This window comes from Eumetopias jubatus, unplaced genomic scaffold (assembly GCF_037043125.1).
Source record: "Eumetopias jubatus isolate StellerSeaLion01/CBP00866 unplaced genomic scaffold, mEumJub1_p1.0 scaffold_9, whole genome shotgun sequence".
NCBI classification, from domain to species: Eukaryota; Metazoa; Chordata; class Mammalia; order Carnivora; family Otariidae; genus Eumetopias; species Eumetopias jubatus.
The window spans coordinates 52,043,274-52,068,676 of NW_028274815.1; the positions used below are offsets into that span (position 1 = coordinate 52,043,274).

At 52.6% G+C, this 25,403-nt stretch overlaps 1 protein-coding gene across 3 annotated transcripts; it reads right to left on the bottom strand.

Moving 5' to 3' along the window:
• Positions 1-905: 905 nt before the first annotated feature.
• NAGK (N-acetylglucosamine kinase) lies at positions 906-10,106 on the bottom strand. 3 transcript variants are annotated; one of them, XM_028116345.2, is made up of 10 exons: positions 9,747-10,102; positions 8,082-8,166; positions 7,829-7,927; positions 6,873-7,014; positions 5,992-6,102; positions 5,180-5,292; positions 3,439-3,526; positions 2,416-2,513; positions 1,874-1,952; positions 906-1,229 (listed from the first exon to the last, which is right to left on the bottom strand). In XM_028116345.2, exons 1-10 carry the CDS (start codon positions 9,773-9,775, stop codon positions 1,039-1,041), a joined length of 1,035 nt encoding a protein of 344 aa, XP_027972146.1. In that variant the 5' UTR covers positions 9,776-10,102; the 3' UTR covers positions 906-1,038. The 3 variants fall into 3 exon arrangements, with proteins under 3 accessions (XP_027972146.1, XP_027972145.1, XP_087882592.1); XM_028116344.2 differs by lacking the exon at positions 2,416-2,513 and having other exon boundaries at positions 9,747-10,105; XM_088026466.1 differs by lacking the exons at positions 2,416-2,513; positions 8,082-8,166 and having other exon boundaries at positions 9,747-10,106.
• Positions 10,107-25,403: the final 15,297 nt, after the last annotated feature.

The following is a 25,403-nucleotide window of genomic DNA, read 5'->3' on the forward strand; positions in this document are numbered from 1 at the left end:
CTCTGCAGCACAAATCACCCAAGGTATTTGGTAGAAATGAACATTTCCACCTCTTCCTTGACCTACTGAATCAGACACCTCATGGAGGAGGAAGACAAAAATCTTAGTTGAAAACAAGATCTAGAATAACTGATGCACATGTTCCATGCCTTCTAACAGCTTTCACTCTGAACACCTGTAGAGGCAGAAATTGTGGATCAAGATCTGTCTTCAGTTCACCAAGCACCATGCACTGCACAACAGGAAGCTTTGGGCTTGATTAAACTAACAGTATCCAGAGGACAGGAATCATGTTTGCTCTTCGCTGATGTTCATCATTCACACAACAAATGCAAAATGTCATATTATAACCACAGCCAGGCTAGAAGTCATGAGGAGTAAGTAGGCCACCTTGTTGTGTCTAATTGGCCTTCTTAGATTTCAGCCATCTTCATAACCTCTCAAGAACTCTTTCATAAGGGAAAAACTGCAAAATGTGCTGTTTACCTATAAGTACCAAAACCAGTGAGGTAATTCTCCCAGACCAGAATGGTAACGTCTCCTAAATCCTACTGGGACTATGAGGAGAGGGTGTTAGGTGTCTAAGGTTACGGCCACAGAGAACACTTAGTTCCAGCAAAAATGGCAGGGTAGGAATCATTACTCACTTGGACAGGAGAAACTGAGATCACAGTTACCTGGCAGAGCACGGCATTTAAGTATGCTAATGTTGGGGGGCATGGGGAGGGAGAGCACACATGAATTATCTGCCCAACTGTATGGTGAGCAGATTGCAAACCACAGGCCAAGCACCTGGGCACGGGGCTTTAAATTCTAGACTACAATACTTCCTGAGCTCTCTGGGATACCTGCGGGCAGGTGCACTGAGGATGTACACAGCAAGTGTGCTTGGTAACGCAATCTAATTGGGGAGTGGATGAAGTGCATTTATTTTCTTTCAGATGTGTTTTTCTTTAAAAAGAAAAAAAAAGGAAAAAAGCCTCCTTTCCAGCACCCAATGTCCACTGGGCTTGGAGGGGTGGAGCCAGGGCCAGCCCCCTAAGAGAAGGTGTAGGAGTAGAAGGCAACGGCATTGGCAGAGTAGTCCATGGGGAGGAGGTGCCCGATGTGCCTGGCCCCGAGGCTGGCCCCACCTAGGGCAGAGGAGTGTTGCAGCTTCATCAGGGTGAAGCTGGAGAAGGAGTTCTGGGCCTGGATCTCTCGGCCCTGGGTCAGCGCCAGAAGGAAACCTGAAGGGAAAGAGGGCAGAGGGCAGAGGGCGGAGGTGAGAGTAGACCAGCACCCTGTGGTCGAGACCAGGAGAAGGTGGGACAAAGACAGGGAGGGAAAGGAGAGGCCCAAGCCCTGAGGCATTCCTGTGCAGGTCCTCGAGCGGCCCACATGCCAAATCCCTAACAGGCAGGGCACCGGGACATGCGCCCAGTAAGGGCTGTGGGGTACTGGAGCCTGCAGCCACCAGGCACCCAATGCCGGGAACTCCAAGGAAGCAGTGGGGCCCTCCAACTACTTCAGAATGTCTAATGAAAGCACACAGCCACCTGAACCAACGCTGCAAGGGCAAAGAAGACACCTTTTCTCCTTCTGGCTGCAACTGTGTTGACTAGAGATGTCACCACATGCAGGTGAGAAGCCCTCATTTCAAGGGAGATCTTTCTCCAATTTTTAAGAAATGGTGCATAGCTGATAAATTATTTAAAAAGAACATAGTTTTAAGAGTTCAAGGAAGCTGAGTGAGACCCAGTAAAAGGGCTCCCTGGCAGACTGAAGGCGGAGGGCTATGGCCTGTCCAGGCCTCAGGGCCCAGGTCCCAATTCTTCCCCAGGGCAGGCAGCTTTCCCGGATACCCCCCCTCCACCGCCCACCCCAGGCTCACCTTCCCTCAGCAGCTCCCAGCTCTTCCACACAGAGCCCACACACAGGATGGGGAGGCCCATCTCCCCCTGGAACAAGACCTGGCGGAGAGGAGAAGTGGACACTGGGGGTGACCAAACCTCTCCAGCGCTGAAGTGGGTACTTTCTTAAGACCAGCCCACCCGATTCCTGTTACCCTCCCTCTAGCCAAGGTAGATTGAAGAAAAGGGAGATTCATAAAGCCAAGGGAGAGAACGGAAAGGAAGAAGGGTGAAGCAACAATACAGAGGAAGGAAAGAGAAGGGAGGGAAGTGGACGGAAACGTGTACCACGTTAAAGCAATTTACTCTATAGAAATGCAGGCCGCGGGCCAGCCACAGAGGGGAGGCACTGGACCCCAGAACTTTTCTGTTTTAGAGACTTTATACAGAGTTTTTCTCACACTCTAAGTTCATTTAAAACTGTGCCCCCTTTACAGAGTTTGATGGGAGAGTCTCATCCCTGAGGGGAAAGAGCCAAATCTGGCCTAGCAGCATCCAGGTTTCCTTTCCCACCTCGACTCACCGGGTCAATCTCAGGCAACACTGCCACCACGTGTCTGCCCAGCATCTCCCCAGCCTTCCTGAAGATAAACCGGGAGAGGGCATCTCCCTGCTGGGCACCTGTGGTGGGTGGGGGGGGTGTAGTGGTGAGTACCTAGGGAGCTGCCTGTCCTCTGCTATTCCCTCTGTTGCAGGGTAGAAACAGGAGCACCTATAGCTAGCAAAGATCTAAATTAGGAATGGATGCCCACCTCAAGCCTCCAAAGTGGTCTCTCCATCCTTACTGCCCCACCCCCACCAGGTACCCCCAGCAGAGGAGGGATGTCCTGTACCAAGGTGGCTCATTCCAGGCACAGGAGAGCGGCCACCCCCACTAGAGAAGCACAGTGGCATCTGGTCTGTACTCCAGCTTACACAGGGTTACCGAGTCTGTTCCTGAAGGTCTCCCACCTCTGCGGACCCTACTTGAGCAGCGGGCTGGTGTTCCTGCCCCACCCCCCATCCAACAGTCTGCTGTTGGTCCGCCCCTCCCTAGCTCTGCTCTGAAAGGACCTCAGTCCAGCAAGATCTAAGAGGGGCCTCCAAATGAAGGGAGTATGAACCTTACAGTGGAGAAACAGCACTGTGCAGACAAGCAAGCCCTACGGTTTAGCTTCTCTTGACCCACAACCCACCACGCCGAACCTCTCTACGATCTCCTAGCTCTTCGGGTATCATTAGTTTGTTTTTTTATCTCTTTTAATTACAGATTTGCCCAAAGGACAATTGCTTCAGAAATTTCTCAGAAACAGACATACAACCTGCATAAGCCATGACAACTGTCAAGAAGAGAAACATAGATACTATAAAACAATTGTCAATACAACCCACATGTCCTTCTGGCTCCACCCCAAGGCCTATCAGTACCAAGGTACAAAGAACTGAAGTCACTTGGTCAAAGGGATATTAGCTTCCGGTTCCCATATGAACCCCATTCCATCCCCCAATTAGGGAAGTCTTTGGGGGAACAAAACCAAATAAAACCCTGCCCCCCCCAACACCGTACCTTCTGCAATTTTCTGGCAAAACCCAGCAAACCGGCATTTATCAAAGTCCCTATACAGGTGGGTGAGGATTCCTAGCCGATCTGGCACCTGAGAGACAGAAAAGGCACAGAGAGTCATCAGAAGCAAAGGAAAATGTGCAGTCTGCCCACCCAAGTTGATCTTCCTGATGTCTGTGTTTGAAAAGCTAGAATAATGTTTGTTTTTTTAAGTTCTAGAGAACACAAGGATTTGAGATTTCTCATTTGAGGGAAGTTCTTTGTTTTCCCCACATGGATTCCATCGCCCCTTACAGATTAGCTTGGATACACACAGCACAGATCTATACGCACCAAAGTGCCTTCTGCAGTTCTTTGAGGTGCTCCTGAAAAGATTTCTTTGGCGAAAAGAATCTAAGGACTACTGCACATTGCAGCTCTCAGAGTCACAGTGCGAACTAGCAAGTTAAAGGCCCTGTGTAAGTTTATTTCAGAAATCTATTCATTTCTCCCAAACTCCTCTGACCACAGAAGTTCCTTCTCTCACCCTAACAAACGGCCTCTGCAGGTCCTGAGGGATGGGCGCTTCCCCAGAGTACACACTAAAATGGGAGAAGGGGGCTACAATGTGAGCACCTACAGCCATAAGGTAAGCATGTTCCGCACACAATCTCATTTAATCCTTGTAGTGACTTTGTGAGAATGACTAAAGGCTAAAAGAGGGCGTGGGAGACCTACTAGCGGGGTTTAGAACCAATCTGTTGGGTCAGGGTAGTTTAACTGCACCTTCCATAGCAGCCGCTATGGAAAGTGATTTCTCTTCCTGGTCCCTCCCTCCTCCTCACCTTGACCCTGGCCAGAGTTTCTCTGTAATCAGTTAATCCCCGAACCTTGAAAATACAGGTCCTACCTTCCAGTATCTCTAATCTCCTTCCTTGAGCCCGTCCCCAGCCATGTAAGTGGCTCCCGTGCAGAGAGGTCTATCGAATAGACTTATATTCCTTCTCCTCTTCCCTTTTACCTTGGGTTCAGCTAAAAACAGCTGCTTCCTAGTCCACTACAAATAAGCATGGCCCAGACAGAGGAAAGCCCTGGGTAGGAGGTTATACTTCCCCCAAGAACTCTCCCTGCCCACCTCTTTTTTTTTTAATTAGAAGATTTTATTTATTTATTTCAGACAGAGAGAGAGAGCATGAGCGGGGGAAAGTGGCAGAGAGAGAAGCAGGCTTCCCGCTGAGCAGGGAGCCTGATGTAGGGGCTCGATCCCAGAACCCTGGGATCATGACTTGAGCCGAAGGCAGACACTTAACCGACTGAGCCACCCAGGCGCCCACCATGCCCATCTCTGTAACAGGATCTCCTCCCTGACCCATACAGGCCAGAAGCAGCTCACTGACACACCTGTTCAACCTTCACCTGCTGTCTCTGAGTACACCGCCTCCTGATCTCACCCTGCACTTCTCACTCCAGCCTGAAATGGCATCTACCTTCATCTCCCAGCAGGGCCTAGCTGCCCAAGAATGAATTCTAGCTAACCACCTGTCCCCAGCCTGCCCACTCCTCATGCCTGACATCCTCTTGGTACGTATCACCCACGTCATTATGAATCCTATCCTCACCTGGAACTTCTCCATCCTCCAGCTCTGACCCACATTCACCTTGACTTCCCTTCGGCTCACCCAGTTCTTCTCCTACATTCACTCCTGCTCAGTATCCCACTGCCCCATCCCAGGGGGGCATGTTTACCAGAGGCAGGGGGAAGTACCTGGAAGTAGTTGAACATCGCCTGTTTGATGTAGCCAATGTCATGAGGAGCCGCCTCTAGGTTGTCAATAGAGTCGAACACTATTTTCACTGCTCGGTGTGCGATCCAGTAGGCTGTGGAGGGCAGAGAGGGCTAAGAAGATGGGCTAATCTCCCCGAGTTCATAGATAAGGAAACTCAGACCTAGACAGGGTAATGACCAGCTTGGGTATTACAGCAAATTAGATGCCCCAATTTCGACTGTCTCTGACCAACCCACAAAGGGAAAGCTAGGGGGAAGACAAGAGGTGAGGCTGGGTCACACCAGCTCCTACCTAAAAATAAAGACAAGGTCAGTCAGCTGTCGCAAAGACCATTGCGGTCACTGCCATGAGCTGGCCCCAAAGGCCCCTATGAAAAGATATACCTGCTACCTATAAAGAGGTCATGCAGGAGGAGTTTCTATGCCCCTTTCCTATTAGCAGACTGGTCCAGCATGTCCTGGCATCTATGGCCTTAACCTTCATAGTGTCATTTCCTCCCCAAGGACTCCAAAAGTCAACACAGGTGGGCAACAACTATTATGCTGAGGCGTGAATCTGAAGCTGGATACAAATCACTGCTGCAGACCAAGGGCAGCCACTAGTCCGCAATCTGCATCTCTGTGTTCTCTAAGTCATTATCCTGGACTCAGAGCAACTTTTCAGGAGCTGTCCCCGGAGAGCCCCAAGGGGTTGGTGGCCAAGGGCAGGGGAGAGGAAGATGGGGAGCGGCAGGAAGGGAAGGGTCCAGGGCCTTAAGCCTCAGAGCCAGGCCCAGCTGCCATGAACTCACCTGAGCCCTCGTCCCCCATCATGTGGCCCCAGCCGCCACAGCCGCTCTCAGAGCCGTCAGGGTTGATGAGCCTGCAGTTGGAACCTGTCCCAGAGATGAGCACGATCCCACCTGGGGAAAGGGCACGGGAGGCTCAGTGTGGCCAAGGCCCTGCACGGAGCACACAGCTTCTGACTGACGAAAGAGGAGAGAAACCAGCCCCGGGATCACCACCCAGTCTTGTAGAGAAAACTGAGCCCAGCCAGTTTCCCGCCTGAAAGTGGAGGGCCTGCATCTCAAAGAAGCTCCGATCTACGCAGAGCCCTTCTCTGGGAGACGAAGAGGAACATGAGCCTGCCCCCTTGCCCAGCTAAGTGACTACCTGCCTTACTGCGTGCCTATTATGAGCCAGGGATTGTGCTAGACTCTGTTCACACAGTGATACTCATTCAACATCCTAAACCACTTTTGGAACTACAACTGCCTCCATTTCATAGAGGAGGGAACTGAAACTCAAGAGTTCCATAACTTCTCCAAGACGGTACTGCTGACAAAATAGGAGCGGAGATTCAAATGCCAATCTCAGGATACGAAGGCCTCTTACACTCGCACAGAGCTCTGTCTGTCTTCTTCTTAGCCCTCAGCTGCCCCCCCCGGCAGCCTCCTCACCACACGGCCTCTGCAGTGGAGGCTCAGGTCTGACTGAGATACTGTTCTGCCCTCGCACCTTCTGTCCAGTCCCTGCTCTGGCAGGGACTTAAGCCAAGAAAAAGAGCAGGGAGAAGGGGGCAGGGTATGCTCGAGGCTGCCTTCCAGGTATTTCGAGACAAGTTCTGCCAGCTGTAACTAAGGGGCTTTCCCAAGAAAACCAGTTCTCAACCTCACCCCGCCCTCGTCCTCACCATCCTGTGTTGCTGTGGCGATGGAGCCCGCGGCGTCGGTGGTGATTAAGTAGCTTTCACTCAGGTGGGGAAATCGGTCCCTCAGCAACTCCGTCAGGATCCTCAGTGCTTCCTCCTGCACCCCACCGCTCAGGGACAGGCCCTAGGCCGCGTGGGATGTGAGTGAGCGGGCAGGGCCCCAGACCCAGCTCCTTTCTCCACCCCCTCCCTGCCTGGTGTCTACCCCTACCCTCCACATCTGGGCATACCCTGCTTATCCAGCTCCAGTCCTCCTTCCGCGCCACCCAATGACCCACCAGGAGGCTGCTGGCTGCGAGAAGAACCTGGTCTGGGAATGAACCCAGAGTGGGGATTCAATAATGCCAGGTTTGGAGGGCGGGAGGGTCAGCAGTGCCGTCAACGGAAAAGTCAGGCAGAAGAGCAAGCGGAGGAGGTGAGCTTGGTGTGGAATACAGGGGGCTTCACTGTGCCTGCAGAACCTCTCACTGAAGCTACGGCCAGGGGGTAGTCGGAGCTACAGCAGCTTGAGAGAAACGTCTGAGCGGAGACTCACAGCTGACGTTTAATGAGTGCTCATAGGTCAGGCTCTACGCTACGCACTTTGGGATGTACCACGTCATTATTCTTTCCCAACAATTGAGGTAGCTACTGTTACTTGCATTTCCCTAATGAGACAGGCTTGGAGGAGGTAAGTAGCCTGCTAAGAGTCTCGCAGATATTGAGTGACAAAACTGGGATTCAAACCAGGGTCTCACTGGCTCTCCGAAGCCCTGGGCTCTTCCCATCCTTGTGGCTTGTAGGTGACAACTGAAGCCATTAGAATGGGTGAGAATATATGTTTCTAGACCAGAGACTAAGCCCTCAAGGCCTTTCACTCTGCAGTCATCAGACTCATCTGGTCAAAATGGCTGTCTGTGTTTCTGCACCTTGATTCCCAGGCTCTACCCCAGACTCACCAAGCTTCGTAGAGGGACCAGAGGATCCACCCCTGCTTCCAGTTTGGCCCTGTTCACCATCTCGTTGATCCTCTCCACACACTTGTCTGTCCCGATTAGCTGGCCCCAATCAAGGGAAAGAGGAGTTACACAGACTTGCATGACCTGTGTTGCCCCAATAGGCTGCTATACTCGGCCCCAGCCACCATCTTAATGGGAGTTACAGAGAATAAAACCACAACCAAACCCACTGGTCTCTCAGTGGGGTCTTTACCCAGTGGTTTGTGCTGAGTCCATCTGCTTCTGCCAGGATCTGCCCATCCTCTGAGAGTAAAAGGACCTTGGATCGTGAGCCTCCCCTACAGAACACAAGGGGGCACTCAGTCTTGCTCAGACAAACCTGCAGGGACAGCTAAGCTTGTGCAGTCCTTGTCACAAGCAGAGCCCAGGGCCATGGTGACAGCTTTGGCAAACCCAATTCCCATTCCCAAGCCCACTTCTGTGGTCTGGTTTGATGTGCTACTGGACTGAAATGTTGCTCCTGCTCAGCTTTCCTCGGGGATGTCCTATTTATCTTGCAAGACCCTACTTCTCTATCACCTAGTCCTTGAAACCCCTGACTCCTGGCCTACCGCCACAGCTCCATTAGTTAAACCACATCAGTGCCCCCACAACTCGTTACGATTCTGGTAAGAGTGTTTAATTGTTTTTCCGTCTGCCTCTCACTACACTACAAACTCCACGGGGCCAAGCTCCAGATCCTTTATCCATCGTCATGCCTGGCACAGGCCAACACTCAGTAAATGTGACTAAAGGGTGTGGCACATGTCTCTGCTTCTTTCACAATAGCTAAAGGCCACCTTTCAAGATCCAGCTCCAGCTACCAAGTTCTTCAAGACACCCTTGGGAGAAACACTGACCAGAGAGGGCAGAGTTTACACCTACTTAAGCAACCAAATGGTGAAATGCTTATTACTGGGGGAAATGGTAGTTTGGAGGGAGGTCTGTGGTGGTGTGATGTATGTTTCTTCATTGATCAGAACTCTCGCGAATATCAAAAGAGGACACTAAAGACCTGCTGATCAAACTCAAAGATGACAAGAAGTTTCAAGGGGTAGTTAATGCACGAGGCAACAGATTCAATGTCCATAAGCATCTCTTGACAACCTAGAAAAATAGGTCGTATCTTACACATGAATATAACGGACAAGCGCAAGCTCCTGTACTGATTTTTAAAAAGTGCAACAGACACAGGATGGGGGAGATCAACCTTAACAAAAGAAAAAAGACATGGGAGTCTGTGAGTCAGCGCGCCACACAAGTAAAACCAATCTCAGATTCAAAAGTAAGTGCCTGGACTGTGACAAGAGCCACCCTCTCTTATGGCCAGATGTGACACAGAATGACAGAGGGTTCGATCTGGAATGCTGACAAGAACAGGGGTGTCCAGGCATCAGGACAGGCTAGCACTTTGGCTGGCAGCTATTCTAGCTACCAGACCCCTCTGGCAAAGGTCTTTGTCCCCGGCTTCCACCACACTCCCACTCCCCACCCCGAGTCCAGCAACTTCACACCTGACACCTGTTCAGCTAAACTCTCTCCGGGATGCGGAATGAGGAAGAGGAGCTTCTAGATCTAGCGGGGGACGGTGGAGTGGGTCGTTCGTGGGAGAGAGGGGTGTGGTTCCGCCGTGAAACATAAAGGACCCCCCGCCCCGGGTGTGGCCGTGCACACGCAGAGTCCCCCGAAAGCGCTCGGGCACTGCCGCGCGTGCACACACCCTTCCTCCGCAAGACCCCGCAGCTCAGAAGCCCAAAGTGGCCGGCCCCTAAGGTGGGAGGTCACCAGCCTGCCAGCCTGGCCATAGGCTTCCTTCCTTTCGCCCTCCTGCCGCTTCCAAGCCGCCCCTCCCGGGTTCCCTCCGCTGAGCCGCACTCACCCCTCCACACCCCCGTACAGTGCGGCCATGGCCGTGCTTCCGCCGCCGCAGATCCCGCAGTTTGCTTCTCCCCCGCCCGCTCGGCGCCGCCCCCCGGTCACATGAATGCCCGCGCCGTCCCGCTGACTCGCGACAGCGAGTGCGCGGGGCGGGGCGCCGCTAGCCCCAGGCCCGGGCTGAGCGAGACTCGTGGGCTGGGCGAGCGCGGTCCTCAGCGGCTCCTCCGGACTCCGGCCGGACGCCTCCCCACCTCCTGGACCTGCCTCCGGAGATGGATACCCGAGCCAAGCCGAGGAGCCAGAGAGGGGTGTCGGCTCCCACCCACTGGACAAGTTCCTGCCCTGCCCAAACCCACCGGCGCCCGGAAGTTGCTGACAGCTCCGTCCCCCGCGTGCGCACTGCTTATGAGCCACGTAGACTGAGGGTGACCGGCGCGGAGAGGCGGCCCCGGGCAGTCCGGGGCAAGGGTTTGGGGGGGGCACCTTAAAAATGAGGCTGTGCAGGCCGCCTGGGCGGCTCCATGGGTTAAGGGTCTGCCTTCGCCTCAGGTCATGCTCCCAGGGTCCTGGGATCCCGCTCCACATCGGGCTCCCTGCTCGGTGGGGAGCTAGCTTCTCCCTCTCCCTCCCGCTTCTCCTGCTTGTGCTCTCTCTCTGTGTCAAATAAATAAAATCTTTAAAAAAAAAAATTAGACTGCCCAACCCAGCACCTGCCTGGCCATAGCAAAAGTCATACTTTTGTGTACACAAACACCACGCAGACTTCGCGCCGCACTTGTGCCGCGTATGGGTAATCAGCAGTAACTAGAATTGGGCCAGGAAAGGAGAAAAGCCCTGAGGCTGTCCTTGCAACCAGAGAAGGGGGCGGTCAGCTTTTAGCACCCACTCAGTTCAATTCTTTGGGCAGGGTATCCGCAGAGACATAGACTAGAAACCTTCTGTTGCCCTCCACCCACCATCCCACTCGCCTTCCACAGGATTGGGAAAAGGGAAAGGGAGCGAGAAGGAGGGGGGAAATACTAGCCAGGGTCTGGAACCAGGAGGGGGCTCCTGTGAGCCTCCGTGGGTTGCTCCAGGCTGTTGCCGGCCCACGGTGGGGCAGCTTGCCAGGCCAGGAGGGAGGTCAGCTGCCCTTCGCATCTCTTCAGGAACTTCAGCCTTCGGGCCGAGTCCTTCACAGGGCAGTTCTCAAACTGGCCTGGTCCCTGCTCTGCCTGCTCCCCATCCCTGGAGGTACCTTCTGTCTTATTTTAGAGACAACCTGCACTAGTAGCTTCTTTCCCTGATAGCCAATTGGGTCTGGTTATGTTTTGGTGTGAACCTTTGGCATTATATGTGCTCTTTTAGACTGGAAGAGAGGAGTCTTTACCACATGACTTACTTATTTGGGACGCTGAAACACTACAATGTAACCCTCAAGAGTAGTTGAAAAGTAAATCACTACAGTCATAGAAAATATCAGAGAGAGGGGCAGGATTTTTTTTTTTTTTAATGCCCACCTGTGTCATTTACATCTGCAGAACATCCGAGCTGGAAGGTGCTTAATCCAACACACGGTTTTAGAATAATGGAGCTCATTGATTCTGGTAGGCTTAAACTGGGCAGGATTTTTGGAGGCGATTGTAGGTGGATTTTGAAAGGACTGTGCCTTTTTGCACACTAGGGCAGTGAGCCCTGGGACCTGTATGTATGGTAGTTTCCCTTTGTACTGCTTGTTTAGAAAAGGAAGCAAAAGAGAAAGTGCCCAGATTCAAAGACAAGGACTGAGTTCACCATTTACTAGCCGAGGACCTTGGGTAAATTACACACAGTCGCTGCAGCAGCTGCTTCTTATCTACAAAATGGAAATGATAAACGTCCACCTACCCAGACTAACACAGGATTTAAATATCATAAGAATTTTGGAAACCTTAAAGTAATGCGCAGATTGTAACTAATTTTCACTTACGTTACTAATTACCCTGTGCTGTCCAGCACAGTAGCCACGTGGGACTACTGAACACTTGAAATGTGGCTAGCACACTTGAGCTGGTAAAATACAGTTTGCAAAATAAGCTAACAGCAGCCTTGAAAACTCCCTGAACAGACAAAATCAGTCTAGTCATATACACAAGGCTTAACTTAGCTTCTTTTGCAAGACTAACTTGACCTGGGTTATTTGCTGCTTAGGCCTCTAGAAATCATAAGCACAACTTGAACTGTCCCAAGGTTCATAAGAGGTAACCACTGGCCATTTCCCTATCATCTAAGAAAATTTTAATACTGTAACTGTACAGGCTGCTTTTAGGCAAATGGGCTCGAGCAATGGTATGAAGAAAGGGCCCACAGCGACCACTTGGCTGAAGACAGGCTGACCACAGGCCCTAACTGACCAATGAGCTACTTAAAACCAGGCACAGTTACCAAAAAGGGGAGAATTGCATATGTTGCCATACCTCTTCACCTTCCCTCTTTAAAAACAGCCCCAACTCTGCCTCACTGCAGACAGCCTCCCCTCTGCTGTCCCGCTGCTATTCCCTTGTGGTGTATTCAATATCTGCCACAGGTGAGTTCCTTCATGTCCCTCCCAACCAGCTTCCACCACATCCTCGCCCACCATCTGATTGAGAGATACCCTATTTAGACACCACAATAACCAATCGCACTAAAGAATAAACAGTCACAGTCTTGTCACTAAATAAGCTGTTTTATAACGATACTATCTCTGAGCCTCATTCCATGTTTTGGCTTGAGTGCTCCTGGTTTGCAAACTGTACTTTTGGTGTGTGCGCAGTAAACTTGTATTAATTACTACTTCAGTGATTCATTGGTTTTACTTCTGTTATTTCTGAACTTTTAACAGTGTTGTCCATTATAGTTCTCTAAAGCTCTTTCGTGTACTTTTATCTTGTTTGATTATTTTTTTAAAGATTTCATTTATTTATTTTTGAAAGGTGGGGAGGGGCGGAGGGAGAGAATCCCAAGCCAACTCCTCCCCAAGCACAGAGCCCAAGGAGGGGCTCCATCTCACAGCCCTGAGATCGTGACCAGAGCCGAAACCAAGAGTTGGGCACTCAACCAACCAAGCCACCCAGGTGCCTCCTTGTTTGATTATTTTAACAACCCCATGAAAATATCAGAGATTTTTAACCACTTATTACAGGTGAGGAAGCCGAAGCTCTGAAACCAAAGCAATTAGCCTAGGCTCACACAGATACATGTTCCTCCCTGTGGCTGTGCTAGGTACAGGAGGAAATAAAGATGTTGCAATATATATACAAGGGTTAACTTCTACTTAGCTTTGTAGAAGTTTAATAGCCCCTTTCACTGGGCTTGCCACATCCCAACAGCTGCCTCTGTAATGCTCATGTGGCTGGTAAAGTCCTCTTCTGGGAGTCACAGTCTTGTTCTTTGTCCCCGTGGCTCCAGGGAGGCCAGATTTCCACTGGGGGCGGGGCAGGCAAGAGGAACAGCAGGAAAATACCTTCCCTCCCAAATCCACTTGATTGTGGGTCAGAGAACTTTGGGACCCAAGGTCTTCAACAGGTTATGTTGACTTGGTTCATGAAAGCACAACCACATCTGTTTTTGCTCATTGTATTTCCAGGGCTAACCTCGGTCCAGGCACATGAGAGGAGGTCCATAAATAGTTTTTGGGAGTGCTTATAAACCATAAAGCACTGTATCACAGTCACGAGAGGTAGTAAATGCCCCACCGTGAACTAAAGAGGGGAGCAAGCAGATTCTGTAGCAGAGACAATTTGCGGAACAGATTTGGAGAAAACAGTAGGGAAACTGGCCTGGGGACGCAAGAGTTGGAGAAGTAATCAAGGGGCCTCCAAAGGATTCAGCCCTAATCTGTCCTAAATTGGGAAGTTGCCAGCACAAGGGTGACCTCAGCACTGTGCTTAGGATTATTAATCTGGGAGGTTCCTTATAGCAGGACAAATGGGAGGGAAGAGCCTGGAGCAGGGAGACATTCAGAAGGCTGGGGCAATGGCACAGGCAAGAATGAAATGAACAAGGAAGTGATGAGGGATAGGGCATAGCAGAAATCAAGAGGAGGGATCCAAGTCGGGGGTCGTGCTGACCTCTCCCTCTATGGATCTGGGATGAGGGCAGAGACAGAAGCTGGAGCTGACTTTCCCACAGTGAAAGGAGAGGGGTAAGGAGCTGCCTTACTAAAGGTGGAGGTGGGACTCCCGAGCTGGTAGCTGGAAGGCAAGAGAAGGGCTCTTCCAGACCTGCAGGACAGCCAGGAATCAGCCAGGAGAGGCGAGAAGGGGTGTGGTGGACAGATTGCAGAAACAAGTACAGACGGCTGACGATAAATATAAAAAGTCTGATCGCCTAGTCTCCTGCCCCTTGATCTGAAAGTGTGCAGTCTTAGGCCAGTGCAGCGACCCCAGAAAATTAGGTTGGTTTATCCCCCTTTCTGAGTGTGGGAGTATCTATGTGAGGTTTCCTTGCATGTTTTGGCTTATGTGTATCCATATGTAGATGTGGATATGCTTATTTATATATTTGAACTTGTATAGGTTTCTAAGTGACTAACGTGTTTACAAGCACATGTATTTAAGATAATATCTTTATGCATTTCTCTGTGCCTAGTGTATATACAGAACTGGAATTAGAATTTCAGTTCTTCAAGGAACCTAAGCAATCCTGGATGTTTAGGCAACTGTGAGCAGATGCACAGATGTGTAAACGTAACTTGACAGTGTGATGCTGGAACAGGCTCGCCCTAGCTCACAAAGAACAAGCTGTGCACATCTTTCTAACTTTCACTAGGTGACATCGCATTGCAGCTCAAAATTGCCATGGTGGGAATATTTACAACACAGAAACCAGTAACTGCTCTAAATCAGGTGGTTGTTGTCTTCCAGAAAGTTGGCTGTTAAACGTTTACCAGCACACACTGGGCACATATGTTTTATGTGTGTGAGACGTCCTTGCTCCGGGTGTATCAGTGTACAAGTGCATATATGAAAATGTCCACCTGTGTCGTGGGTCCACTCTTTTATAGATCACAAACTCAGGGGTGCAAACCTCCAACTGTTTTCCTACAGCTGAGCTGAATTTCTATCTCAATCCTCTGCTCCTAATCGAATCATGTACAGGTGAGCTCAGTCATTCCAGGGTTCAGTCTAGACCTAACACTCAGCCTCCTTGTGGCTCCCACGTTTGCATCTGAGGGCCAGGATTACACGGCAGGAAGCAGTGCCAGGAGGGGCGGCCACGGCAGCTGCCAGGATGCCCAGTCTCCCTGTTTGGGCCTCCAACCAGTCTCTATCTCTTGCGGTTTTTAGAACCTATCTGCTTGTCAGGTTCAGAGGGTTTTATGTTTCCTTCCTTCTGGGCTCCTGGACTCTCCCTCCAGGCTGCTGCCTCCAGGATTAAGGGGGGGGGGGGACGGGGGGGGAGCTTCATGTCACCTAACTACACAATGCCCATGAGCTAAACTGCAAGCCCATCTTATACACACCAACATGCCCCCAGGTCAAGGGCCTCATAGAAGGCCAAGCTGGGATTTGAACCCAGTTCTTTCTGACTCTAAAGCTTTTCCACTCTACAAGACTGCCCCAATTCCCAGTGGATTAGGGGCACCTGGTACATGCTTTTGGTCATGATGGGTTAGGCCACTGATGCTCAAAGAAATCATAGAATTCCAAATTCCATCATCTGACCCTGCACCAACTTTTACCTACCCTGTCATTGAGGTACACCAAGAAACACAGAAATAAGTGTGTGCAGAGGGTGGGCTGGGAGGTTGACCCTTCTCTAGGAAATCTGTGACACAGCCAGGGGGATAAGTCTCACAAGCTTCCACTCCCAGCCTGTCCCATTCCTTTATCAGGAATTGTTCTTTTGCACCTAGCTGGAGCCCTGGACACAGGACTTTCTGAGCTACGGACACTCTAAGTCCTGGGAGAGAAGGGTAAAGGGTTCAGGGTAGGGTGGGTTACGCAGGTTGGTCGAAGCTTAGTATGTCAGGAGCCACTGAGAGCAGCCGGGCAATAGCAGCCGGAGCTTTTCTCTCTCTTGGAGGCAGAGAGGAAGGTACTGGTAATAATGGAAGCCGGGAGAGAAAGCAGCCCCTCTGCCCAGTGGAGGGACCTCTTCCAGAGGAGGCCTGTTCTGGGAGCATCTGACCTCAGGGCTGGTCTGACCCCTGCCAACCAATGATGCGTTCTTCATTTCCAAAATCCTGTCATTTCGAGAATGTGATCTACACGGAAGCTTTTTTCACCTAATGCAGTTCCCTGGGGGTCCATCCCGGTTGTGGTACATCTTGAGAGCTCCTTCCCATTGCTGAGCAGGGTTCCACCCTGTAGATGTAGTGTATTTCTTTCTAGTGAAATATTTCACACATACAAAAATCGATATAATGGCCAAAAAGTTCTAAAGTTGTGGCTCCTTATCTGCAAACCCTTGAGTCTCACAGAAGAACCTGGAAAATCAGAAGAAACGCCATGTTTTGGAACCCACCCTCAAGCCCTTGTGGCTGAGTATCCCTCCCCAGGCTGGGAGGAACTGTCTGCTGGGAAAGGGGCTGACGAGAGCCCAACCTCCCGAGCCTGCGGGGGTCAGGACCTCAGGAGGGAGAAGAGGTAAACGGACCTCTGCCAGACTAGCACCTGTCTCGACTAGGGCCTCCCTTTCTGATCAGACTTCTGGCGGACAGAGACTGCAGCAGACAACTGCCCGTAGAGGCTGGGCAGGGTCCTCTCTCAGGGCAAGTCCCCACCTGTTCCAGCCCTGGCTGCTACCCAAGGATGAGACAAGTGCAAGGGCAGTCCCAGGATCAGACAGGCCTCTGCCAGCAGGGCTCCTGGAAGGAGGTAGGAGTTCAGGACAGACACCTCTGGGGCTTTGTCTCCTGGAGGTGAGCCTGGCTAGGACCCCCTTAGCAGGCACCGAGTGTCTGCCTTTGGGCGTATGGTAAGCAGCTCAAGCCTTGGACTGGGTCACGGCCTCCAGGAAGAGCGCATGCAAGAGAAGGGACAGTCCCTGGAGTCAGGTAGAGGAAGAGAAGTGAGGAAAACAGAGGCTGCGAAACTTGCTGAAGGGCAGGAAGCTGTCCTGACCGGCACTGCCCCTCCCTACCAGGTGCCCCAAAGACTCCCCTTGCAGCCCAAGTTCCCACCTCCCAGAATCCTGAGGGTCTGCAACCCCCTCCCCAATGTATCCTTTCCATGGGCCAGGCCAGAGTTGTGTCTCTGGGCGAGAGGGAACCTGCTCCTATGTAACCCGACCCCTTAGGACTCTCCCAAGGCTGGACCCCTCCCTGAAAATCTGAGGTGCAGAGGTGAGGGAAAGGGGCTCCAGCAGCAACCAGGGCACCGCTTCTGAGCATCTCCACGTGCCTGGCCCCGGGGTTGAGCCAGGCTGCAGGTGGGCAGACACGGGTCTCACAGATTAGCTGGGCAGGCAAGGAAGGCGTCACCTCCTGGGAAGTTCACTAAGAAGCCCAGAAATCACGAGGAGGCAGGAGATGAATCTGAGGAGGACCGTGGAGTCAGTACAAACAGGAGGTCAGAGGAGAAAGGGGTTCGAATGGGCTAGAGCACTCAGGAAGGCTTCCTGGAGGAGGGGCCCTGCCCGGGTCTTGAAAGCCTGGTCGGAACTGATGAGAGAGGCCGAGAGAAGGGTGAGGAAGAGCACTGTGAGTGAAGTAAGAGTGGTGGGTAGGAGAGTCTGTGCAGGGCAGGGGCCAGGATGAGCAGGATTCTTTGGGGTTCCAGTGCCATGACACAGAGTGTCTTGTGAGGGCCAGGCAACGTTCCTCCCCTTCTTCACTGGCCCAGGAGACCCGGGCAGTGTGACCCACAGGGCAGGAGGCTAGACAGAAGGAAGAGGAAAGGCTTGCCAGTAGCCTAATCAGTTGAAACGGTCCCCTTGAAAGGTGCCCTGCTGGGTTCACAGAACTCCTCACCAGGGCTCACAGAGCTCCTTGAGCTCCTTGGAGCCAACCTCCGCTGTTGAAATATGTAGAAATACTTGTGGAGAAGCAGTGAGACTGGTGGTCTGGTTTGCTCAGGACTGAAGGAGTTCCTGGGATGCAAGGCTTTCAGTTGCAAAAATGGGTTGAGTTGGTCACCCTTAAAAAAAAATCCCTTCTGGAGAGGAGTCCTAGAGCAAGTCTGAGGGGGTCACCCCAATGATCCAAGACAGATTATCTGACTCAAGTGTTTCTTAGGAGGAGAAATATTCAGTTTTCAGTTCTTTAGAATTGTCTTCCCATAATTTAGGAGAGCAGGATTAACATGTGACGGCAAATAACAGATTGAGGTGTTACCCACAGAGCAATTCAGTGGTGTTTCCCAAATGCCGTTTCCTCAGGAGATGTTAACTGGTAATTCCAGGACAAAGGGTTCCTGTGATCCCTGGGAACACTGAGTCCTCTACCATCCAACTACCTGCCCTATGTCAGGGAGTCCTGCTGCCCATCAGGACATTAAGCCTCCAAAAAGCCCCAAGGGAGAGACACCTGTTTGATCCTGTTTAATGGCTCAATAAACAAGGTTATTTGCACAGAGGGAGCCTTCTCTTTACCCACCTGCACACTCTCTCACCCAACACACACAAATTTTCTCGTGATTCCAATTTGGAAAACTCTGGAAAAAGAACATAGGTCTTTAGGATCACCCACTTCATGGTCCTGGAGGGCCCATGCCAATTCAATAATCCCATGGGCAGACTTTAAGGATAACCCAGCTGGAAATATAATTTCCATTCTTGTTCAATTCAAAATTTCCCTCTTTTTTTTTTCTTTAATAATCCACTGGCTTTAATTTTTATTTATTTTTAAGTAATCTCTACACCCAACATGGGGCTTGAACTCACAACCCTGAGATCAAGAGTCGTATGCTGTACCGACGGAGCCAGCCAGGGGCCCCAGTCCACTGGCTTTTAAATGATGGACTTTTCAGTTCTTCCAGGGGCTTCACCCTAAGCCCTCAGGCTTGGGCTTTGTTTCCCCCTGGGCTGGAACCACCAGCAGCCTCAGGTCATTCTCTTGCCATGCCTTGCCAGGTGGGAAGACAGAGCTAGAACTAACTCCTCCACCCCTCCTTCCCTGTGGCAGCCCAGAATTCTCTCCCAGATTCTGGGTCAGTAAGATGTTGGCCTGCCCTAGCCTTTTCTTCCAAAGGAGGAAGGGCAAGGCGGGTTTCAGCTCTCCAGACCCAGAGCCGGGGTCAGAGCTGGCCTCAGAGGTGTTGCCCAAAGCCTCTGTGGGCCTTCCCTAGCATTCTGCCTCTCCCTGAGTGATGGACTATATCAAAGGAGGCCACTGGAGTTGTTGGACAGATGGGGTTTGTGCCGTCATGAACCCCCAGCTGGGGCACTGGGGAAAGAAAGGTAGGAGAGGCATGGTAAGGCCCAAATCTTCCCTGAGCTCCGCAATCCCCCAAGTGGGGCAGATGGGGCAAGGACATAGCCACCCGTTGCAAAACTGCGGCCAGATGAGCAGTTGAGGTGCCTCCCTGGAGGAGTCAAGCCTTTGAGGATGGCTCAGAGAGTGAGAGCTGTTCTAGTCCCAAACTGGAAGGAAGCTTGGACCCTGGCAAGATTGTGAAAGGATGTAAGTTGGGCTCTGGAAGGATGAAAAGTGGGAGCTAGGCGGGCAGCTCCATAGAGGACGCCAGGTCTGGAGCTTTCTCAAGGCCCAGGCACTGCCCCACTCTCTACCCTCAAGCCCCACTGGGAAGAAAGCCAGATAAACTAGCACCCGCCGAGGATCCCAGAGGGCTGAGGAAACGCCCCTCCACCTTTCCCCGAACCCTAATATCCCAGAGATGAAGAGTGGTGGTAGTAAGCTAGGGCAGCCGCTTCTACTCTAAAAACCATCCACTGAAAAATCCCTGGAAATGGGGTGTTGAGAGCACAACAGTATCAAGCTTAGAGCCCTGACGGTTATACGTAAGGATCGATCGTGATATTCAAGTGAGTAGTGTTTCTTCTTCCCACCTTTCAGGACCCCCCTCCCCCCATTAGGGGATGTGCGCTCTAACAGAAAGCCTGTCGGGGAGCAGGGATTGACCTAGAGGACCCAATTTCCGATGGTGGCATTTCAGACACCGTAACAGAGATATCTGGGCTTGGGTCTTCCTCATACCCTTATCATCACACCACACCCCTTGGGCAAATGCTCACCCCGGGCTGATCCTGTTTGCCGAGCTCTCTCTGTTCCCCGTCAGGCGTGAGTGGGGTGGGGGCCACAGTCAGAGGGGCCCACTGGCCCAGCCGGTCCCACGTGGCCAGGCATGTGTGGTTCAGTGGCCAGCTGAGGCCTAAGCAGAGGGGACAGCAGTGCCTTTTCTGAGACAAGTGGGAAGAAGGTATCAGCCATGGCTGACCGAGCGGTGACCCAAGGCCCAACACAGAGCCGGTTCGCAGCCACCACAATGGGGGTGGGCTTGCCACAGCTTCCACGGGGAGCCCCACGTGCCGCCGGCGTGTCAGGCTGAGTTAGCACCAGGAGGGCTGAGTGGAGTCCTGCTGGAGGCTTGCTGGACCGGGGCGGGGCGGGGGGAACATGCGTGATAACCCTTCCCCCTGGGCTCTGGGGAGCAGGGCCAAGTGAGACACGTGAGCGTGCCCACCTCTGCCTGTGCCCGTGGCCGTGTGCATGCGGCAGGTGTTCGCGTGCTCCTTTGCGGCGCAGGACTCTTGTGTCCATGGGCACGCGCGTGCCTGCTCGTGTCCATTTAGCATGGGTCGTTCCTTTAGCGTCCTTTGTGTATCTACTTCATGCCTACTTGGTGTGTGCACTTGAACTCTGGGACTAAACGGGCTCTCCACAAGCAGGGCAGGCCCCAGCCTCCAGCAAAGAGGCCAAAAGCCGGCTCCAGACTTTGCCTTCTCCTTCCTTAACCCCACAGCCCTGGGACAGAGAGCCTCATTGGCTCAGGAGGGGAAGCTGAGCTGGATGCCCCTCAGGCGGCCTCCGGGAGAAGGCAGGTGAATGAAAGGAAAGGACGGTGGATGGGGAGTGGGTGGGAAACTCTGTTACTGCCTTGACAAACCAGCCAAAGGCTTCCTTCTCCTGTGGAAGACCGACTTGGGTGTCTCAGGATGACATGACATCAGGCATGACAACCTGCGTCTGTGTGTCTACTTGTACCTGAGTCTACTTGATATCTAGGTCCGACTGGTACCTTCCTGATTGTTCACGTGTCTCTGAGTGGGTCCCATGTGCCTCTGTGCCTGTATGTCTGCCTGTGGGCCCCTCTGTGGTCCCTGCCTATGCTGGCTGTGTGGGAGCCTCTCTGTGTATGTGCCTTTCTGGGCACGAGTGGCTGAGGTGTCCTGAGGTTTGTCACCTATCAGCCTCTGAGGTCTGCACCACCCTGCTCCCTAGCCTGGCCCGGCCCTGAGGCTCTCTGGGGAGAAGCTGCCTGCTCCACTCTGTCAAGGCTGTAGGCAGGGTGGCAAGGAGACTCACAGTTCTTGGGAAATGTGATTCTGCTGCTGTTGACTGGCAAGGATTTGCACTTAGCTTTGTCTACATGTCACCGCCTACCCCACCCCCACCCCTGCTGCCACACAGCGAGCCAGAGGCAGTGGCCCTAAGACCAGTCCCACGAGGGATTCTGGCCTCTTACTGACCTCCGGCTGTGGCTTCAGGCTCTCACCACCTGCGCTGCCCACCCGGAAGGCCTATGGAGGCTGGGGGTGAGGTAAGGCAGGCAGGAGGGCTGGGACAGCAGTTCGTCTGGTGTGTTGGGCTCAAAGATTTCAGATTTGGGAGGAAATTAAGAGGTAATCTTGTTCCCCTCCCCAACATATCCTTTCCATGCGCCAGGCCAGAGTTGTGTCTCTGGGCGAGAGGGAACCTGCTCCTATGTAACCCGACCCCTTAGGACTCTCCCAAGGCTGGGCCCCTCCCTGAAAATCTGAGGTGCAGAGGTGAGGGAAAGGGGCTCCAGCAGCAACCAGGGCACCGCTTCTGAGCATCTCCACGTGCCTGGCCCCGGGGTTGAGCCAGGCTGCAGGTGGGCAGACACGGGTCTCACAGATTAGCTGGGCAGGCAAGGAAGGCGTCACCTCCTGGGAAGTTCACTAAGAAGCCCAGAAATCACGAGGAGGCAGGAGATGAATCTGAGGAGGACCGTGGAGTCAGTACAAACAGGAGGTCAGAGGAGAAAGGGGTTCGAATGGGCTAGAGCACTCAGGAAGGCTTCCTGGAGGAGGAGTGCTGCCCAGGTCTTGAAAGCCTGGTCGGAATTGATGAGAGAGGCCGAGAGAAGGGTGAGGAAGAGCACTGTGAGTGAAGTAAGAGTGCTGGGTAGGAGAGTCTGTGCAGGGCAGGGGCCAGGATGAGCAGGATTCTTTGGGGTTCCAGTGCCATGACACAGAGTGTCTTATGTGGGGATTGGAGGGAGGGCCAGGAAGGCTCCAGGGGGCTGTCCTTCCTGGGTAAGGGCTGGAAGGAAGGGAAGGAAGAAAAAAGGCAGGCTGGGCGGCCTGGGCGGGGCAGCTCTAGCTGGGAGGAAGAGGTAGGTGTGGGTACTCAGGACTCTCATCAACCCATGGTCTCCTGTGCTCTTTCTCTCTCGGGCACCTTTCCAGTTCTGGGAAAGAGAATGTGTTTGGCTAGCTTAGGTGACGAGAATCAGCTTGGCTCGCTTGGGTTAAGGCTCTCCCTCTCCAAGGGGTACAGTATCACCCAGCAGAAATATGGCTGTAGGTGAGGTGGTTTTGCCCACCATCAGCCCCTCTGTGTGCTAGGCCCGTGCTGGGTGCTGGGTGCACATTCTCACAGGTCTCAGGAAATAGTTAAGCTGGGTCTTGAAGAATGAGTAGGAGTTTGCCGGTTGGAGAGGTGGGGCTGGGTGTAATGGGCAAGGCTGGAGTCTGCATCTGAGGCAAGAAACCACAGAAAGAGAAGGAACCTCCGACTCTCTCTCTTTCTCTCTCTCAACTGTGTGAGCCAGGAGGCAAGGAGGGCTCCCCAGAGGGACGCTACCCTTACCTGTTGTTGGAGTTGATATGCATCTCACGTCCTCCTCCATCCCCCGCCCACTCCTGAGGACGGTAACAGGGAGTCTGGGTTTGGTTTTTTCAAAAAGCAGGGCACCCTCGCTGCCCTAAACAAACCAGAGGTTGTGGCAGGAGGGGGAAAGGCAAGGAGGAGATCCGGCTGCAGTCCCTCAGCCTGCCTACACACGGCCCGTCCCCTTTATTGTAAGGGCCCCATCCAGACCACCGCAGGGGCACAGGGGAGGTGATGAAAAGTTTATAAAAGCGGTGGAGAGTGTTCCCCATGAGTCCGGCTGGAAGGAGAGGCCGTGTGGGGAGTGTGTGCGTGTGAAGTGTCTGAAGAGTGGGTATGCTGAGGCCAGGCGTCTGTTGGGAAAGGCGCGCTCCTGGGCCGGGCCTGAGAACAAGCCTCGGGCCCAGACCACTTCCTCACCAGGAGACAACGAGGCCACACAGCTGTGCTGGGCTTACCGCCCCCTGTGGGAATGTCTTTCCCTGGTTCAGGCTCAAGGTGTGCCTCTGTTCTGCCTAAGCAGTACCTGGACAGCCCTCAGGCACACGCACAGCATTCTGTATTTCAAAGTCCAAGGACGCGGTGGGGCCTTCGGCGGCGGTACAAGGCCGGTGCGCAGAGGCCCAACGCCCTGCTGGCTGCACCCATTGCTGGGGGCCCCCTGCTGGCCATGAGGGACTGATGCCTGCTGCTGAAGCTGATCTTCTGTTTCTTTTCTGTGGGAGTAAAGCATTGTTCCATCGGGCGGTTGACCGTGTTGTGTTTTCCTCGGTGATTCCAACACCTAGACGCAGCGGGCAGTATTTGGATTTCTGGTCCTGGTGGTCGGCATTGTGATGATCCTGGCTGTATCGTCCACATAGCTGGAGTGCTCCCCTGGCACCGGTTAGCCGTGCACGGTGTTCTGCTCGACAGTATCTCAGTGGTTCAGCAGGTGGGGAGCTAGTGCCGGGGAGACTAGGCACTGGGGTTACCAACTCATCCCAGCTGGCCCAGGACTTTCCTGGGTAGCACTGAAAATCCCATGTCCTGGGTATACCTGCAGGGTTGGGCACCCAGCCCGGGGCTGATCAGCAGTGTGAACATGATCAATTTATTCACTTCTCTGTGCCTCAGGTTCCTCCCCTGTAAAATGGGTCTAAAAATAATAACCTACTTTATAGAATTTTTGTGAGGGTTAAACAAGAGAGTGTGTAAAGGACATAGCTCAGTGCCTGGCACAAAGACATGTTCAACAAGCATTAGCCACTAATAACAATATTATATTAGATATAGAGACTTTTTCTGGGCAGCCCAGGGGAGAAAATGGGACCAACCTGCTCAGTAGAAGGAAAAATCTCCTTCCAGATGGGGGGTAGTGAGTTGCTAAGATATTCAAACATAGGCTAATATTTGGCCTGCTTTATGAAATGGACAGTAGAACTAGCCACCTCCTGGTCCTGAAATATCTTAGTCCTGTGATAAATTAATCTCATCTCCCCCCCCCCACCCAGGAGGGGAGCTAGCCTATCAGAGAGAGTGGTCTCTTTTCTTCTAATCAGCAATTCCTGTCATCAGAGACCACTCAGAGCTGCTTGAATAAAGACAGAGAGACATTCCAGCCATGAATCCAATGATTTGTGTTATGCTAAAGACAGAAGCAAAGATGAATGGCTCTCCACTGTTCTGGCTGATGGGCTGCCTCCTCTCCTTGGACTTCCATTAGCTGACTGCTTCCCCACAACTCTGCTCAGGGGCTCTGCTGTGTGTGTGGTGGGGGGGCGGGTGTGAAAGAGATAGAGAGAGAGGTCAGCAAGGGTCTCATGTGATGTGTGCAAAGTCCCAGACTGCTCCCCTCCCCCACCTTGTTCTTTCCTGTTATTCCCCAGCCTCACACCCTCACCCCCGCCCCCCACGTGGTCCTCGCAGGCCTAGTAGCTTAATGCGATGCAATTAATAGAGCCCTCTGAGGACTTGTCATTAGAAAGCTCTTTAACTCAGCCACTTGAGTTTGGGGCTCCAGGCATGTGACAGGGGTGCCAGGAACACCAGGGCAGCTGTTTGGGGTGGCGGAGGCAGAGGCAGAGCAGAGAAACAGGGTCAGGAGGCCTAGACTACGGGGACAAATAGATGACGTGAACATAGTTGTGGTCATTGCTTTTCATTGTTTGTGGTTTGTCTTTTACCAAATTTTGCTCTGGCAGGTTGCAGCAAGACCAAGACCAGAAAGGTGAGGTGCCCAACAGTAAAGCTGCTGATTACACGGACCATCAGAGGAGAAGTTTCCCCTGGGATGTGGGCACTTTTGAGAGGGGTCATCTTGCGGTGACATCGTGTGTATAAGGGTAGAGTGGGGTAGGGGCTAGCTGTGCTTCCCCTGGGGCTGGGGCACTGGCAGGGAGAGGCAAGCACTCCCCAGGGGGAGGAGAGGATGATGAGGGAAGAGGGGCCTGGGTCTCCAGGCCTGCCTTTCTCTGTCTCTGACTTCACCATGTCTCTCTCACAACTGTCACTGTTTGCAGCCAGGCCAGGCAGGGGCTGCGGAGGCCCAGATGCTGATGTGGACTTTGTCTTCACCACTAGTGTGTGTGTGTGTCCGTGTCCATGTGTGTCCCCTCTCCTGCCTGCCTCCTGGCCCACACTCTAACACTGATGGTGGGGCTCCCATGGTCTCTCAAAACTCCTTCAATAGGTGTTGGA

What these genes read in the sequence shown, in the direction of transcription:
- NAGK (XM_028116344.2), bottom strand. Translation starts at nt 9,775, where the DNA reads ATGGCCGCACTGTACGGGGGTGTGGAGGG. An exon ending in TGGTCCCTCTACGAAGCTTG is followed by an intron (nt 7,015 to 7,828) that starts GTGAGTCTGGGG and finishes CACGCGGCCTAG; the next exon opens with GGCCTGTCCCTGAGCGGTGG. An exon ending in CGCCACAGCAACACAGGATG is followed by an intron (nt 6,103 to 6,872) that starts GTGAGGACGAGG and finishes CCCTTTCCCCAG; the next exon opens with GTGGGATCGTGCTCATCTCT.